This window comes from Drosophila grimshawi, unplaced genomic scaffold (assembly GCF_018153295.1).
Source record: "Drosophila grimshawi isolate 15287-2541.00 unplaced genomic scaffold, ASM1815329v1 contig_848, whole genome shotgun sequence".
Taxonomy (NCBI): domain Eukaryota; kingdom Metazoa; phylum Arthropoda; class Insecta; order Diptera; family Drosophilidae; genus Drosophila; species Drosophila grimshawi.
In genome coordinates this window covers 23,138,371-23,154,702 of record NW_025063692.1, presented here as the reverse complement: position 1 = coordinate 23,154,702, position 16,332 = coordinate 23,138,371, and the positions used below count along the sequence as shown (strand labels likewise).

General features: G+C 36.5%; 1 protein-coding gene across 7 annotated transcripts in view; it reads right to left on the bottom strand.

Annotated features, from left to right (window-relative positions):
- LOC6564941 (Kv channel-interacting protein 1) overlaps nucleotides 1-16,332 on the bottom strand; it is a 95,076-nt gene that overhangs the window by 4,708 nt on the left and 74,036 nt on the right. For 4 of the 7 annotated variants that reach the window (XM_032737966.2, XM_032737967.2, XM_032737962.2 and 1 more), the window contains 2 exons: nucleotides 9,287-9,487; nucleotides 3,973-4,046 (listed from right to left, as the gene is read on the bottom strand). In XM_032737966.2, coding sequence (XP_032593857.1) covers nucleotides 3,973-4,046; nucleotides 9,287-9,487 — 275 coding nt within the window. The remainder of the gene's footprint in view (nucleotides 1-3,972; nucleotides 4,047-9,286; nucleotides 9,488-16,332) is intronic. The other 3 variants (XM_032737968.2, XM_032737963.2, XM_032737965.2) reach the window with 1 other exon arrangement.

Here is a 16,332-nt window from a genome sequence, read left to right as displayed (position 1 = left end):
AAAAAACCTTGAAAACGAATTTCAGATATACTTCCTAGCCTTTCCACACGTTTTCTATCTTTATCAAAATAGTTGCTGATATTTTGTATGCTTTTTGGCAGAACTTTAGCGTATGATTTAGTAAGACTGAGTGTGCTTTTAAACCGCTGTGGGGCAGCTTATTTATGCCTCTTAAATCTAAGCACTTTGTGCTTAAAGCCAATCAGTCGCTGTCTGCCGCATTCACAGAATCTTCTCTCCACCCATCAATGACAGACACTTTTTAGCGCAGAAAATTGCAGAAACTTTTGCGCAACGCATTAAAGCATAGGAAAGTGTACGATAAGGAAAGGGAGGAGAAAGAGCGAATATGTGTGTGAGTGTGTGTGGAATAAAGTTATGGACAACTTGTCGTATACGTATTATTTAGTTCGATTTGGCAGGTTTAACAAGAACTTTGCTTATTACAACTTAACGCTGGTCTGAGTGCTAAAATATCCAAAGGACTTTCACAGCACATGTCGACATGTTAATGTTAATGTTGTTGTTCTTGCTGATGCTGGCTGGGGCCACTGCTAGCAAATCGCAGCTAAATGAGCAGAGCTTTCTCCCCTTGAAGTATTTTGCAACATTATTTGGCGATGTCATGCAACCAAATTCCATACAATTCCACCCACAGAGAGCCACAGGCCAGCGAAGAGGAGCAGCCAAGTTGCTTATAATGCTACTTGACTATGTCTTGGAGTTTCAACTCAACTGTCAGCCATATTTTATGCTTAAAATGTCTAAAGTAATTTCATTGTACTTAAGCGCTTTTTGTTGCTCTTTTTGTGCTTGGGGTGTGCGTGTGGGTGGTTATGGGTGCTTTGCCACTTGCCGTCTCAGTTGACTGACCAGTGAGCCCACCCAGCCAAGCTCTTTGCAAGGCAGCGATATTTTGCTTCGCTTCATTGTCCCCCAGCAAAAGAGAGAAAGAGAGAGAGAGAGAGAGAGAGAGCGAGAGAGAGAGATAGAGGGGAAGGGAAACAGAGAATGATAGTACATAATTAAGTATATTAAATTGAATTATTTTCCAAGTACTTAGGCGCATTACAAAGTCACAATTTTCCATTTGCCAACGTTTATTTAAGCTTAACTCTTTAATGTCTAACTTTGGATTTGATTCGGTTCTTAAGTTTAATATATATCTTATACCTTTCTGTAAGCTTTTCTCTTTCTCTGTTTTGGCTTCTGGGCTTGTCAGTCCATAAGGTCTTCTATGAACCTTTGATCCTAAATGCTATTTTGATGGATTAAGCTGTCTTCACTTTCGACAACTTCATTGGGAACCCGTCTTAAAACTATTTTTAATAATTGAAAGTAGTTTTGTGGAGACACATTTTATGTTTACATTAGAGTTCACTTTAACGTGGTACACTCAGAAAATAAAATTACCCTTAAATTGAAATAATCGCAATACAAAGTATATTTCTAAAATTATATCTTTCTCTGTTCAAATTTAGAAAAGCAAGTAAGAGTGCTTTAAGCGAGTGAGCTAGACTACGAGATACCCTAAACACAGGAGCTGAATATATTATGCTAGTTGTATTGTCATATTTGAAGTCTCTGCTGTTACGAATAGGCTAAAATGCTCGTCCTACCGAATTTTATTGTTTGCAGTTGTGGATTGAGATGCACTTGTAAAAATCAATGCTTGGCTTAAGTTTTGAATTTAAATGAATCTTAAATTCACTGTAAAAGAACAGAATGTTCAGGGATGTTTGATTCAGTAATTACATCAATGTTAGGATCTGCTGATAGATAGATTGTAAGTCCTGCTCTTAAGGATAGGTGGTAGAACGAGGATTGCAAGAAAAGCATAGCTGAGAATTACAATCTCTCATGTTAGCTGAAGTGATACCTTGTAACTTGGTAGTCCGATAACAGCATGAATTGAAGGAGTTTAATGCACCTTTATAACTCAAAAGCATCTTCCAACGTGTCTGCGACACATATTTTTAGGGCGTTTACTTCTCAAAAATTGTATTAAAAATTAAAACATGTTCGTAAATAAATTTAAGTCGAAGCATATCAATATTTAACGTTAAATTGGTTTTAATGTTGATGTAGATATTATGTTATGCGAGTATATTGTATTTATTATATTATAATGGATGGCTTCGCTATATACATTGGTATATTTGAGCTCATTGATAATGAACATATGCTTAATTGCGCTTTATCCATCTTTCTTCCACCACTTCATGCAACCGAATGCCTCGATGCCGATCAGATATCGATACTTTTACTGATATCGCCACAGACTCGATTACCTGCTCTCAATAGTATCGGTACTATGTTAACAAGGTTGCCAGATTGCTTTGATCGCTTCTTGTTTTTTTTATCTCCTATACGAATTCCCAAATTGAAATAAATATTTTCGAAATTTTTGGCACAGCTGTTTTATGAAATGAATCAACATAAAATATAAATTAATAAAAAAAATTTTCTTTATATTTCAAATTAAAATGAACAGTGTAACATAATCTGATGATCGACAGGTCCAACAAACCAAATACAGGTTAAAATAAAATCCACAGCTTACATAAACCAATAATTTTTACTCTGTCTTGTTAGTCGCGAAAATTATTTTTATCCGAAGTGCATAATAAAAAGACAAAAAAAACTTTAACTTACAAAACTAAAACTTTAAATTTAAAAAGTTTGGTCTTTAGAGCTTAACAAAATTGTATGCGATTAATGTGGTATCCTAAGGAATGCCATTATTTACTTTCGAGCGTGTTGGGATCTGATCTGAGGAGATAATGTGAATCGAAGGGATTTTGTAAGAGTCGTAAATGAAGATTGCGAAATTAGTAAAAAGTTGAACTAAGATTATAGAAATTAAAATTGGGCAAAAGATATTTATATATATTTAGTAAAAATAAAAGAATCAACACAATTGTAATGCAGGTTGTTTTAAAAACTGGATTGTTTTAGGAGATTTACCAATATATTTTTCTGCATACTTTTAACTTAAGACAATAGAAAGACAACTCTGTAGAAAATCGCTCTAAACTGAAAATCACACTGAAAACTAGATACATTCTCTGATTTTTAGCAATAATTTTTTTTGTAATTTTAGGAATATTTTCTGAATACTAAATAAAAATAAAAAGTATACAATAATAAAAAACCAAAATTCAGGACGATGATTTTTCAGAATGTTATAAAATACATCAGTTTTTTTTAAATAAATGTACCGCTTTCCTACTCGTATTATTTGTAGCATATTTATTGGGTGGTGGCAAAAGGAAAATCATAGCACACTTCTTGGTTCCGCCCCTCATTTGTATACTGCGGCGGACGAGCGGGGTCTTGGAGTTGGAGTCGGAAGTTGAAGGGATACACATATTTTTCTGGGGCTTTGCATAATGCGATGCGATTTCGTCTTCCCGTAGCTGCTCTCTTTCGAGCTTTCGCTTTCAACTGCCGGCATATTATTGACATATTATTAATGAACTGTGCAAGTTTCATCTGGATAACAAAAATTCTTGTTATAGTCCAAAGTGTATCTCATTGCTATCAGCAGGATCACTAATAGGCAGACACCCGGACAGACGGACGGACATGGCTATATTGACTTAACTTTTCATTCTGATAAATAGATTATGGGTGCGAGATATTTAATGGCGATTCTTGTTTTTCTCAGAGTGAAATATATATTTTGGAATTTCTTGTCATAAAATAAAATATTGTAAAAAATACCACTAGGGAATCCACTGCAAAATACTATTTTGCGAGTATTACAACTTATTACTGAGTGCAATTCAAGGAATCTTCTCGATTGTTGTGTAAGTTTAAGATTTCGCAAAGATATTCGCTTCATAAAGTTATATGATCAAGTTTAGTTGAAGAATCATGTATCACTAATTTGAACAATATTTGTATGAATAAGGTGTTATTTATTTATTTAATTGAATTAATTATATAAGTATATCAATTATTACCTACCTCAAAGCTGACAATGCCGCTGTGATCCTGATCCAGGGTATTGAATACATAATGTGCGTATAATGTTGGATTTGCTGTGGTTATCGTTGTGGTTGTTGTTTGCGTTTTTTTTTATTTTTTTTTTTGGTTTTATTGTTGTTTGTTGTAAATGAAAGCAAGAAAAGAGCAGCGTTAAATGTGAGAGTTCATTGGTTGGCAGTCAGAACATAAATAAGTTGAAAACATGAAATGTCAACTCTTAATATAAACATTTAAATATGAATATATATATACACATTTACACATTTAAATATAAATATATACATATACATATATACAACTCTCAATATATACATATTTCATTTCTTACATTGCTATTGATGCGATCAACTATGCGAGAACATAAACAGCGTTTGCGAATGACAGATGCGAGATAGAAGTGAGAATACGAATGCCAAACTTAACCAAAAATGGCAAATAAAAGAGAAAGTGAAAGTGAAAGCGAAAGCGAAAGTGCAAGTAAACTTTTGTTCTGTGTGTTTTGTGTTTGTTGGGATGCCAGCTTGAAGATAGGAATGCCACCGCTGCTGTGTCATTATTGGGTCAAAACTTTTATGGGGTTCGACCCGCTTGTCTGTCCTTGCCCTCCGATGAACACTGTGCACTTGTGGCAGGCCACTAACACCGCCACCATCAAAATGAGAAGAAACAGAAAATTGTTGCAAGTAAACTTTCGTTCTGTCAGCCGCAAAGTTTTTGTTTATCGTTAAAAGTCAACTTTGTTCCCGAAAAGGGGCTTTCGACATGCCCATCTACGACCCGTTCTGCAAATGTGCCCAGCTAATTATGTTTGTGTGTTTGAGTGTGCGTTTATGGGTGTGCGAGTGTACTGATAAGTTGACAAATGCTCAACAAATTGTGCAGCATGTGTGCTAAATCAGATACCACAAAATGTGCGGGATATATTGTATTGTCCGCTTCTACTAACCGACTTAACCCAAATTTCAATTTTCAATTCTGTATTTAAAAAAATCCATATAGCCAAGCTGGACTCAGTAGCTGAGCCGCAATTGATTGTAGGATATTTGACTTGTCGATTACATTCCCTTGTTGTGCCGTCAGATAAAGAGTGTGCCTACCTACGGTGGCAACACGGTTGTGGCATGTCTTTAAAAACAGTTTTGCTGCATAATAATGTAACACAACGGCACTTCCCTGTAGCACCGAGCACCGAGCACTGAGCACTGAGCACTTGGTGTCAATGTCCTTATCTGGCTATCACATTACATTTAGATTATTGGCAAGCAGCGGCACACTTTGACACTGTTTATGTTTATGACTTGATGTTTGAGCAGCCTCAGCTGCAACTGCAGCTGTATCCCCCACACCCTGTCTTCCTCCTTTTTGATACTCGCGCTTTTTATGGGCACTGAATGCTTACACTTGCTTCGGGGAGTCGAACAAAAATGCAGTTCATAAAAAAAGGGGCACTCGTTCATCTCGGCAAAGAGCGTTTTTATTGATGTGCTTGCTGGCTTGCTGGCTTGCTTTCCTCGCTGTAAGCAGCAGAGTAAGGGCAATGAGCAATGGGGATTGGTGTATGGGGTATGGGGAATTGGATCTGTTGGGGATGCTTTCTTGCGGCACCGCGAACTGCCAAAAATGTATTTGTCAAAGTTTATTGTCGCCGTTTGATACTTAATGTATTTTTATGACGCATGACGCACAGGCACGCCCACAGTGCACCCACATAGCACAAAGCACAGAGTAAGGTCAAAGCTCAAAGACAAAGACAGTATCTGTTGTTGCTGTTCTTGTTGATTTTGTTGTTGTTGCTGCTGCCAGATATGTTTATGTTTTGGCCAAATCAAAAACTGACTGCAATTGTGTCGTGTAAAAATGTTTCTACAATTTTTCCGTTGAAAACTGGCAATACAACAGTAGGGAAAATTTATGGAAAACTCCGATGAAATGTTAGAACAGTGCAGTGGGCAACTGGAACCGAATATTCAGATTGTGACTGCGACTGGGACTGTGCCCAAAAGTGATAAATCACCAACTTTGATGATGATTTTTTTTTCTAGACTCTTTTTTTGTTGGGTTTATTTTTTTTCTCGCTTCCACATTCTTTTGCTTTTGGCTCAGTTGCCGCCTTGTCTTAGGTCGCGCTCAAAGCCTCCGCCCCAGCTTGCATCACTCACATCCACATCCACGTCCGCATCCGCAGCGTCGTGGCGGAGTGGAAAAGCGGCTTATCAAAATAAAAAATGATTTCATTATTTATTTTTCATCAGATAACTGAGGCGCAGCATGTCTCGTGTTTACTTCGCTTTTTACAAGCGTTTCCGCCTATCGCTGTCGATGCTTGTTTGTCAGCCTAATACAAATGCTACGTGGCACCTCCCACCATCTCTATTTCTACCTCTGCCCTCCGACTTCCTCCGACTTCCACTTTCACTGCTCCACCTTCAACGTAATGCTCGAGCTGCTCTGCCATCTCAAGGCTCCATCTCCTTGTTCACATGCATTACCATGTTCCATGTTCTTGTCTGCGTTCTTGTCTCGCAAGCCAGCCAAATAAGTTTATTATAATAATTTAGTGCCAAACATGTGTAGCAATATTTCTCTGTGTGTGTGGGCTGTTTTTTTTTTCTTGCTTCGTCCTGACCGAGGGGATTAGTGCATGACAACGAAGCAAAAAAAAACACAATCATGGATTTTAAGTAGGATTTATTGTGGCCCACAGCGGCATACGAGCCAGCTCACATATATATATATATATAAATATTTATATATGTATGTCTATATTCTCGTTTTTTATATATTCTTTTTTTATTATTAATATGTGTAGTCATTGTGGGTCCATCAGTTTGTACCAATTGCGAAGTGTTTTTTGTAGCTATAATTAACGCACTGCGATCATTTGAAGAGTTTCAGTTTTACAGCAGTTTTCCAAATGATTTCAAGAACTTTTCTTCATGTCGTAAATGTAAAATCAAACAATAAACAACTGAATGCTCATCCATAAATGCTTTCCGGGCCAATGCTAAAATGATGTCTTAACATGATTATAGAATGCATTCGAAATGTTTGAAATTTAAAATGCTGTGTCTGGTTTACGTGTCTGTTTATGCCAAGATAAATCAGGCGTTCTAGCTATCACTTCACCTTGTGTAGGTACAATCCAATTGGCATTAACCCAGATTTGGCAGTCGTTCAATTGGTCCGCTTCCCAGTCAGCCAGTCAGCCAGTCAGTCCGCTAGTCAGTCAGTTACTGTCCAGTATCTCATTATCCATGCCGCAACTTTGGCCAAACCGGGCAGGGGAAGCTTTTGTGGCAAGGCTTTTATTTATGGCAGCAGCCGCGTGGCATAAAGTAAATGAGCAAATTTACTTGTTATTCAAACGAGGTCAAGTGGGTGAAATGGGTGAAACATGGTTGCTTGCTTGCCTTGGCCAAGCCCCTGCAACCAGCCCAGCCTGGGCCAGCCCCGCCCGACCCGAGTCAACCCAAGCCAACCCAAACCAACCCAGCGGCGACTTGTGAAACATGATTTTGCTTTTTATACTTTTTGCTAATTTGCTCTCTCAACATTTTAGTTTTACAAAGCAAAGGGCTTCGCTGCAAAGGCAAACCCAAAGGCAAGGCAGTGTCCTTTTCCCACAACTCTTTAAAACCAGTTATAGTCAGAGCCAGAGCCAGAGCCACAGCCAGAGTCAGTTCATGTTCTCATGTTCTCATTCATCTTCTTCATCTATTGATCAAAGTTAATAGTTGGCATTGGCCTTTGTTTTGGCCACTGCCAACGAAACACTGAGCCAATACTAACGATAATACATATTGGATTTCCATGAAATGAAATTGGCAAGAGCATCTGCTGCCATCGAACCAATTTCAATGCGGGCCCATTCCCATTCTTCCCAGTTCCTTGCTCGATTGCTAATAGATTACAATAAGAGTTGTGGAGTCGCTTGCTTTCGACCATCAATGGGGATATACATAGGTCTATCAAGGATTACATTTATGATGGTTGGCTTTTTGAAAACTGATTATGCTTTAGCTTAAGCCTTGCTTAGCAGTTGTGCCCTTTGAAAGTTTTACTGTCAGACATAAATGTGTTTAGTTATTTGAACGGAAGTAGTAACAAGCAACACAGTCAAATGGTCCAACGATACCAAGCACGGGTTTGTTAACGCACGGAGGGGATACGAAGATCGCGAATTACCCGATAGATGACTCAACACAGCAGTTTCAATAGAAGAAATTGAAGAAGCACAACTTATTAATGGGAAAAGTATATTATAATTTATACATAAGATCAGAGCAAAATGGATTATGGATAGCATAATTCGAGCTACAAGTTTGAAAAAAGAGGCAGAAAGCTCCTCGTATTTCTGATCGGAACCGTAAAATTAAGTTTGCTGATTAACTCAGAAGAATCAATTTCACAGCTTGTAAGCTTATGCAAAAAGATTGGACCATGCATTATTCTACGATCAGAAAGAGAAGGTAGATTTATAAATAAAAGTGTTGCGGTGTATAGCTGAGAATTTTAATGAGAATGCTATGTGTGTGAATACGAATATAAGGGATACATATATATATTAAATAATTACATAATTAAAACAGTTGGAATCAGCTTGAATCACTTAGAATTTTTTGTTTGTCTGTTGCTTAGTGTTTTCATTAGATGAATAATTTATTACTGCTTTCTTCGTTCAGCTTATCTTTTGTTTGGCCAGCAAATAATTTTAGGTTTGTTGAATTGAATATTGAATATTTTCTGAACACAGAATTTTTCACATTGAATTGATATGACAGCAAACTATTTTCAAATTGACAAGGAATACTTGATCCTTAGCAGGAGTTTGTTATTGCCTGCAGTGATTTAATGTTAATTACTTTAGCAGAGAAACTGACACAAGTTATGTTTAAGTTGAAACCTTCTTAATTATAATCACTTCGTAAATACAAAAAGGCAATTCAAATTTGTGCTTGAAATTTAAACTTTCTTAAATATAATATTTAAAGCAATCCAAAACAAGGAACTGTCATAAAAACTATTAGCTGAACGTACAAGTGACGTTTTAATGGTATTCTATATTCTATATATATATACATATAAATAAGAAATCAACTTAATGTTTTTGGAATTTAATTTTGAGTTTACAAATATAATTTTTTGGAATGTAATTAATATTTGAAATGGTGTGTTTTGATAATGAGGGTACTATGTATGTATGTTTGTATGTACATATGTATGTATGTAGGCAATCGTTAATAATACGCTAGAGCAAAACACAAATGTTAACGAAACAAAAATTATACTGTACCGCACGAACCTCCCTGGGGAAAGAACTGCGAATAGATCACTTTGAAGGTATCCTCCTTGACGACGCCCGTGGGACATTCAGCCTTAAAACCACGATAAATTCGTTTGATTTCGTCCTCTGTGAAGCGGGTAGCGCGACTCAAGGCGCTCAGCGAATCGGGTCTGTATCGGGCCGGCGTCTCAAATTCTTCTAGTTCGGAATCTGCAAATCCATTTATAGACCAAGGCGCAAGTAAACGAGGGAAACAGAGAGAGAGAGAGAGAGAGAGAGAGAGAGAGAGAGAGAGAAAAGGAAAGAGAGAGAAAAAAATGAAAGCGATGCATGAGTAATAATGTTTATTAAGCAAAAGCTGTGGGATATTTATATTTCAATGCTTAGAAGTAAAATCAATTAAAATATAATATTGTTCCTGATGTTATCACCAGCTTCCAGTTATGTATTATAAATAGTCATATATTTAATATAGGCTTAAGATTGCCCCATAACTATGAGCTTAGAGAGAGAGAGAGAGGGGTAGAGAGAGTAGAGATAGACAGAGGCACAAACAACGCTCAATTCGCAACGGGAAAAGAGTACGAAACTGTCATCTTGCAAAATATTCCACAAGTTCAAATCGATTTTAACTTTGCAAAAAGACGAGAAAAAGCAGCTGAGTCTATCTAGCCGCGTCTTTCTGTATAAACCTTATCAGCTTAAGAGCATTCTTACTTGTTTCAGCACTGTAAGTGCTATTTTTTACGCTGTTTTTTAAGTGCGCAAATGGAACAAAAAGGTATCAGAACAGAGAGAGAGAGAGAGAGAGAGAGATAGGGAGAGCAACTGACTGCCATAAGTATTGTCAATAAAAAATAAATACTAAAATACAGCAATAAAAATGTGGAGAAAAAATACAGCAATGGAAAAAGCGGGAGAGGGATATTCAAAGATCCACACTATTTACTGCGAATAATATTTAAAATGTTTTAGCTCTTGTGGCTTAATTCTATTCATTTTTATTTTTTATTTGCTTTGTCTGTGAAGAAAAAACTGCTAAGTGTAAGGCGAAATAAAAATTAATCACAACTGCGAGAGTGGCTTCTGCCATTGAATGTATTACTTTTCATTATCTCTTTATTTGTTTATAAATGTTCTTGTCTACTATCACTTCAAGGACTCTTTACTCTTTGGAGACTATTTTCTTCTGAGCACTCTTGCAGAGAATATCACAATTTTTCATAAGGTTTGTATGGCATTAAGGGACACGTCTCCAACAAAATAAAGTATATAAATTCTTCTTTTCCTCTACACATTCTCGAGGGCTCTTTAAATGTTTTCAATTGTCATTGCATGAGTTTGAGAAAATGTCTCCCACAGCTACTGCTAGTTTCATCATCTTTGTAATTCCTCAACATCTTCGAAATGTGAGTGCGTATTTTTGTGTCTGTATATATGTATGTATGTGTGTATGTGTGTGTGTGTGCTTTAGCAACAATGATGAGCTTGACATAAAAGTTGCATGGCTCATGCTCAAATTGAATGCAGGTTGGCCAGAGAGCGAATCGATAGCGAATACAATACGCATAAAATATCTGATACAAGACTGAATTGCTTATGTTGTCCTCTTGGGGGGAACTCTCAAGACTGTGTGGGATGTGGGGCGGTGGGTGGGATGGGAGTAAATCACCTTGACAATGACAGTTTGAAAGCAGACACTGAACATAAATTGAAACATTCGAGTGGTATTCAGCGGATCTGACAGTCAGCGGCGCGCAGAAACTTTTACATTGCCTCATCGCGAATGACAGCCGCTCCAAGGACATCCGTTGTGCCATATCCATATCCATTTGATATCCGTAATTCTGGCTCCGCCAAGTAGACAAATTTCAATTTGCTTTGGCTCTAGGATGATCGGGTCTCTGGCAGTTAAGCGCCGGATTTGCTGGCAGTCAGCTTTTGGATTGGCCAGCGATGAACAGAGCAAAAGTTTTATTGAAAAAGTTTCATGAATGACAAGTTGGCTGATGGCCCCCAACTCTGCCCCATCTGCCCTACTCTGTCTCTCTTTCTAATGATAATTTTATTTTAATATGCAAAATGATTCTGCACTTTGCTTAAATTAATGAATTCAAATTTAAATTTGCTTCCTTCTAAAAAAAACCCTTTCACTGCAGATTGTACACTCAACTCATTTGTTTTCTCTAATGGATAATAATTTTGAGTGATCAGACTGATAGAGATTGAAATTGTTAAACAGTATAAAAATACTTCAAGATCTTTCTTATTATCTGATAATTTGAATGAAATGTACATGTTTAAAAATGTTTCGTTGATTAGCATTGGATTCGACTATATAGGTATTTAAAAATGTTCCAAAAGTTTTCAACTTGTATAGTGTCTGAGATCAGCTCAGATATTTTGAATATATGTTTTCAGAATTTTTTCTTATATACAAATATATATTTTACATGTATCAAATCGATTTGTATCGAAATTCCAGAAACGGGAACAGTTATCAGTAAGACTGCAACAAATCTATATCTGTTTAAAAATGAATTAGAAATCGAAATGTTCGAAAAGTCCGACTGAAATATGCCTTTAGGATTGAAGATGTACGGTACAAAGGTTAATATTGAGTTTTCTATAATACTGGCAAACCCTTTCGTAATTTTTTTTTAATTCTGCTCCATGATTTCTAAGCCACAACACAAAGTTACAAAATTTTGCCCAAAGCTTTTAATGTCGATCGATCTTAATGGGATCGATGACGAAAAGGGAATGGTCTTCAAGCCAGTTCTAGATTATTCTAGCTGGTATCCTTTGGTTCGATCTCCTGGTGGAATCCACAGTAAGTGTATTTAATCACATTCGCCAATATTTCAACGTGTTTAATCTATTTGAAGTCATTCGGGGAATATTTGTGTTTCATTTCTTTTCCAACACACACAACACTAAAGCAGAGCTCATACAGCTAACACAGACGTCGATATACAATTTCAATATAGGGTTTTTTCTATAGGCGGCACTGTATTTAGAGAGAGATGGCAGCTGGCTTCTAATTTTGGCCATTAATTTCTTGCTGCTTGTCGCCTTCTTGCTTTTGACTGCATTTTATGGTTTCCCTTAGCCTCAAATCACAGTTTGGCCGTTTTCCCGCTACAGCTCCGGCTACATTACTAAAAACATCTCAATTTCCGACCGAGTCTTAGCCATTTGTTGTTGTTTGTTCTATTGAGATGGTTTTCCTGCTCTTTTTTGTCAGGCAGTTTGCGTCGACTTTTTGTAAGCTTCTTGCAATTTGGTCCTGCGCTTAACTGCACTTCATAATTTCTTCATTACGAGCATAAAACGCATCCGTAATTGAATTCTTCGTCTTCGCTTTGTGGTTGCTTCAATTTGTGCACTTGATGGCCAACAACTTAAAGTCCTTGCATTGGCCAAGACTGTGCTGCCAGTCTGCCAGCGACTCTGTATGCTTTTAATTATCATTTCATTATTTTCTGTTTGTTGTTTGATACTGTACATAATTTTTAATGGAAGCTGCGACATTTTAAGTGCTTGTGCAGGCCACGACCAAACGGAGGGGCGTGCCTCAACTCGGGGGTGGTTGGGTTGTTTTTGGATTGGTTTGGGTCGTGTCAGCTGTCTTGGTTTTATTGTTGGCTGTTGACTACTTAGTGAGACACCTGAAGCTGGCACCTTTGAGGCCTCTACGGCACTACGACTGCCTATCTTGACAGTTGGCTTTCTTGGCGCACTTTCACTTTCACTTTCACTGCCATTCACTGGTTCTCAGTTGAAAAACACGGGATGCCAGGACACCTTGTGCTTTGTCAGTCATGTTTCTTTCTCCTTTTCTGTCTTTCTTTGTGAATTTTTGATACTCTGCTCTAATAAAGATGTCATTTATCATAAATCATAAGCCAGTCTCCATAGTGTGGAGCTTTGTTTCATCGACAAATAGATGATAGATAGATGTGTATACGTAATTCAACTTTGACGGTACAGCGTATTTTGGAGTCGGCCAGTCTCAAATAAAGCACTATTACTTTTTATTCGTTAAATTTTTGTTTGTTTTCGTACTCGTTTCATATGAGCATATTTCTGTGTGTGTGTGCATTTAAGTGTCAGGGCTACCACAATTTAATTTATTTAAGGGCATTCTGAGCGGCTTGCAAATGAGTTAAGTGCATTTTACCCTTCACACTTCACTTTTGTTGTACCCCTTGTACTCTGTAACAATTAAAATTGTTTAAAAAGTGAATCCCAGAGGCGACAAATGCAAAACAAAATCTGGAAATTAAACGGATCAAGTAAATTGTGGTTTATCTTTTTACTTCCGCCGTTTTTCTAATATCGATTAAAATTGATTTTAGATTGCAATAATAGGCATAATTTTGTTATTCAATAAGAATATACCTAGAATAAATCGAATAATGAATTTTCTACAATTCAAAGAATACAATGACCTTCAATTAACAGAACAACATGTAAAATTCATTGAAGATCTTCGACATGGTCAATTATTGTTAGACTAGGAGTTGGGTGCAGGGTATCTACTAGTCGAACTATATCTACTCGAGCCCACTGAGCTCATTGAAACCGGGAAAAGGGTATAATGAAGCTGTGCAAATTATATATTATAATATATAATATATATATATAAAGTTACAGTCTTCCCATTCATTTTCCGCACGGCATGTGTGCGTCTGTGGACACGCGTGTGCTATCTTGATAAATGCAGCAACAACAGCAGCAGCTGAAATAAGAAAACAGATTTTGTTGATGCCCCTGTGCCACCGCTTTGGTTGCATTTACTTGGTAATTGTCTGGGAAACTCGTGGCGCCACAGCAACAGCCGCAAAAATGTGCAATAAAAGAAGGCATCAGAATCTGCACAATACAGCAATGAAAAAAATAACAATTGTTTCATTCTTGCAAGTTGCAACTTGGCGGCAACAATGTGACGAGAAGCGCGCCACAAACTTTGTCCTGGGCATTTCGTTTTGTTAAAAGTGTTAAGCATACGCCGTGTGCGCCCGCTCTTCTTTTGGCTATGAAAAAACTCCATTACGACCTCAAACGAGATATGTGCAGGCATTGTTTATGTGAGCTGCGCTACTATATCTCAACCTAGAGCATAAGTGGGAAAGATAGCACTGCCCGAAAATACAGTTAGCCGAATTGATCAAAATTATGATTATTGATAAATCCCATTCTGTTCAACAATTGACGATAGCTTGGATAAGAAGATTGGAAAACAGCTCAGAAATGTGTGAAGCAGGCAGAAGAAAATTTCTCCGAATCCATCGAGTATATACAATTCTGATCAGCATCAACAGTCGTGCCGATCTAGCCATGTCCGCCTATGTGTCTTATATACGCCGATCTCAAAGACTTCAAATTTGGAATGCAAAGTTTTGCTTAATATACGCAGTTTAAATTTATTTGATAACGAATCCTCAATATCGATAGAAATCGATTACCGATTACAATAAATCCTTCAATCTTAAGGGTATAGCCTGAAACTTGAGATTTAAATATACAATCAGAAACAAATCGCTTGAAATTTAAAAAATTCATTTCAATTAGAATAAAAGACAAATTAGCAGATGTTTCTCTTTATATATTTATATATTTATATATTATCTATATGTATATGTATATGTATATGTATATGTATATGTATATGTATATGTATATGTATATGCATATGCATATGTATATGTATATGTATATGTATATGTATATGTATATGTATATGTATATGTATATGTATATGTATATGTATATGTATATGTATATGTATATGTATATGTATATGTATATGTATATGTATATGTATATGTATATGTATATGTATATGTATATGTATATGTATATGTATATGTATATGTATATGTATATGCATATGCATATGTATATGTATATGTATATGTATATGTATATGTATATGTATATGTATATGTATATGTATATGTATATGTATATGTATATGTATATGTATATGTATATGTATATGTATATGTATATGTATATGTATATGTATATGTATATGTATATGTATATGTATATGTATATGTATATGTATATGTATATGTATATGTATATGTATATGTATATGTATGTGTATATGCATATCGTTGATAACTTCTTCATTACTCGTGCAGCAGAAGCAGCCCCAAATAATGTCTGATTGGGTTTTTATGAGACAAAGAATGTACTTAGCTTTAACGATTTCATAAAAGATACATTTTCGTTGCGCTTTGACTGTCATCCAAGTCATCTGCGAGCTTGTGTGTGTGCTTGAATGCGCTTTGGCTTGCCACGCCTTCTCTCGCTCATTTTAATGATGACGAGGACTCGATGGTTTTTTTTTATATTTTATTTTCTTTTCTTTTTTCGGTTCTGCTTTGCTCTTATATTTTGGCGCTTGCTTATCAAATGTAGGACGAAAAGCTATAAAACTGCCAAGGCCGTGTGTGTGTGTGTGTTGGAGTGTGTGTGTCTGTTTCTCTTTGTTTGTGGGCGGGTCGTATCTCTGAACGCTTCGATTGAGCGCGCTTATCTTCAAAGGATTGCTTGGCTATATCTCCAGTACATTTCATTTACATACTCCTATTTACGTTGTGTATATTTGTTTTGATTCGCTATAATATATATATATATATATATATATATGCATATATATATATAAATATATTTTTTATTTGATTCATTTGCTTCTTTCTGTATGGCTGCTCCTCTTTGCACTTATCGACACTCGACAGACACTCTTGAATTTGATCGAAAGTAAATATTTTTATGCAGTTGCAGTGAATAAGAGAAAAAAGAGTAGAATAGAGAAAAGCAGCAGACCTAATAAAAAGCATTTTCACAGTCGTGACTGTTGCACCACACACCGTGGCAAGCCACACAGAAACTTACACACCCTGCGGCTTGCAGCAGCAGCATGCAAAAATATTTGCGCTTGGCTGATAGCGGCTGTTGTTGTTGTGGTTGCAGCAATGCAGCAATTGCAATGGTGCTGCAGCGGAAACGGAAACACGACACCTGCGCAAGCCACACTC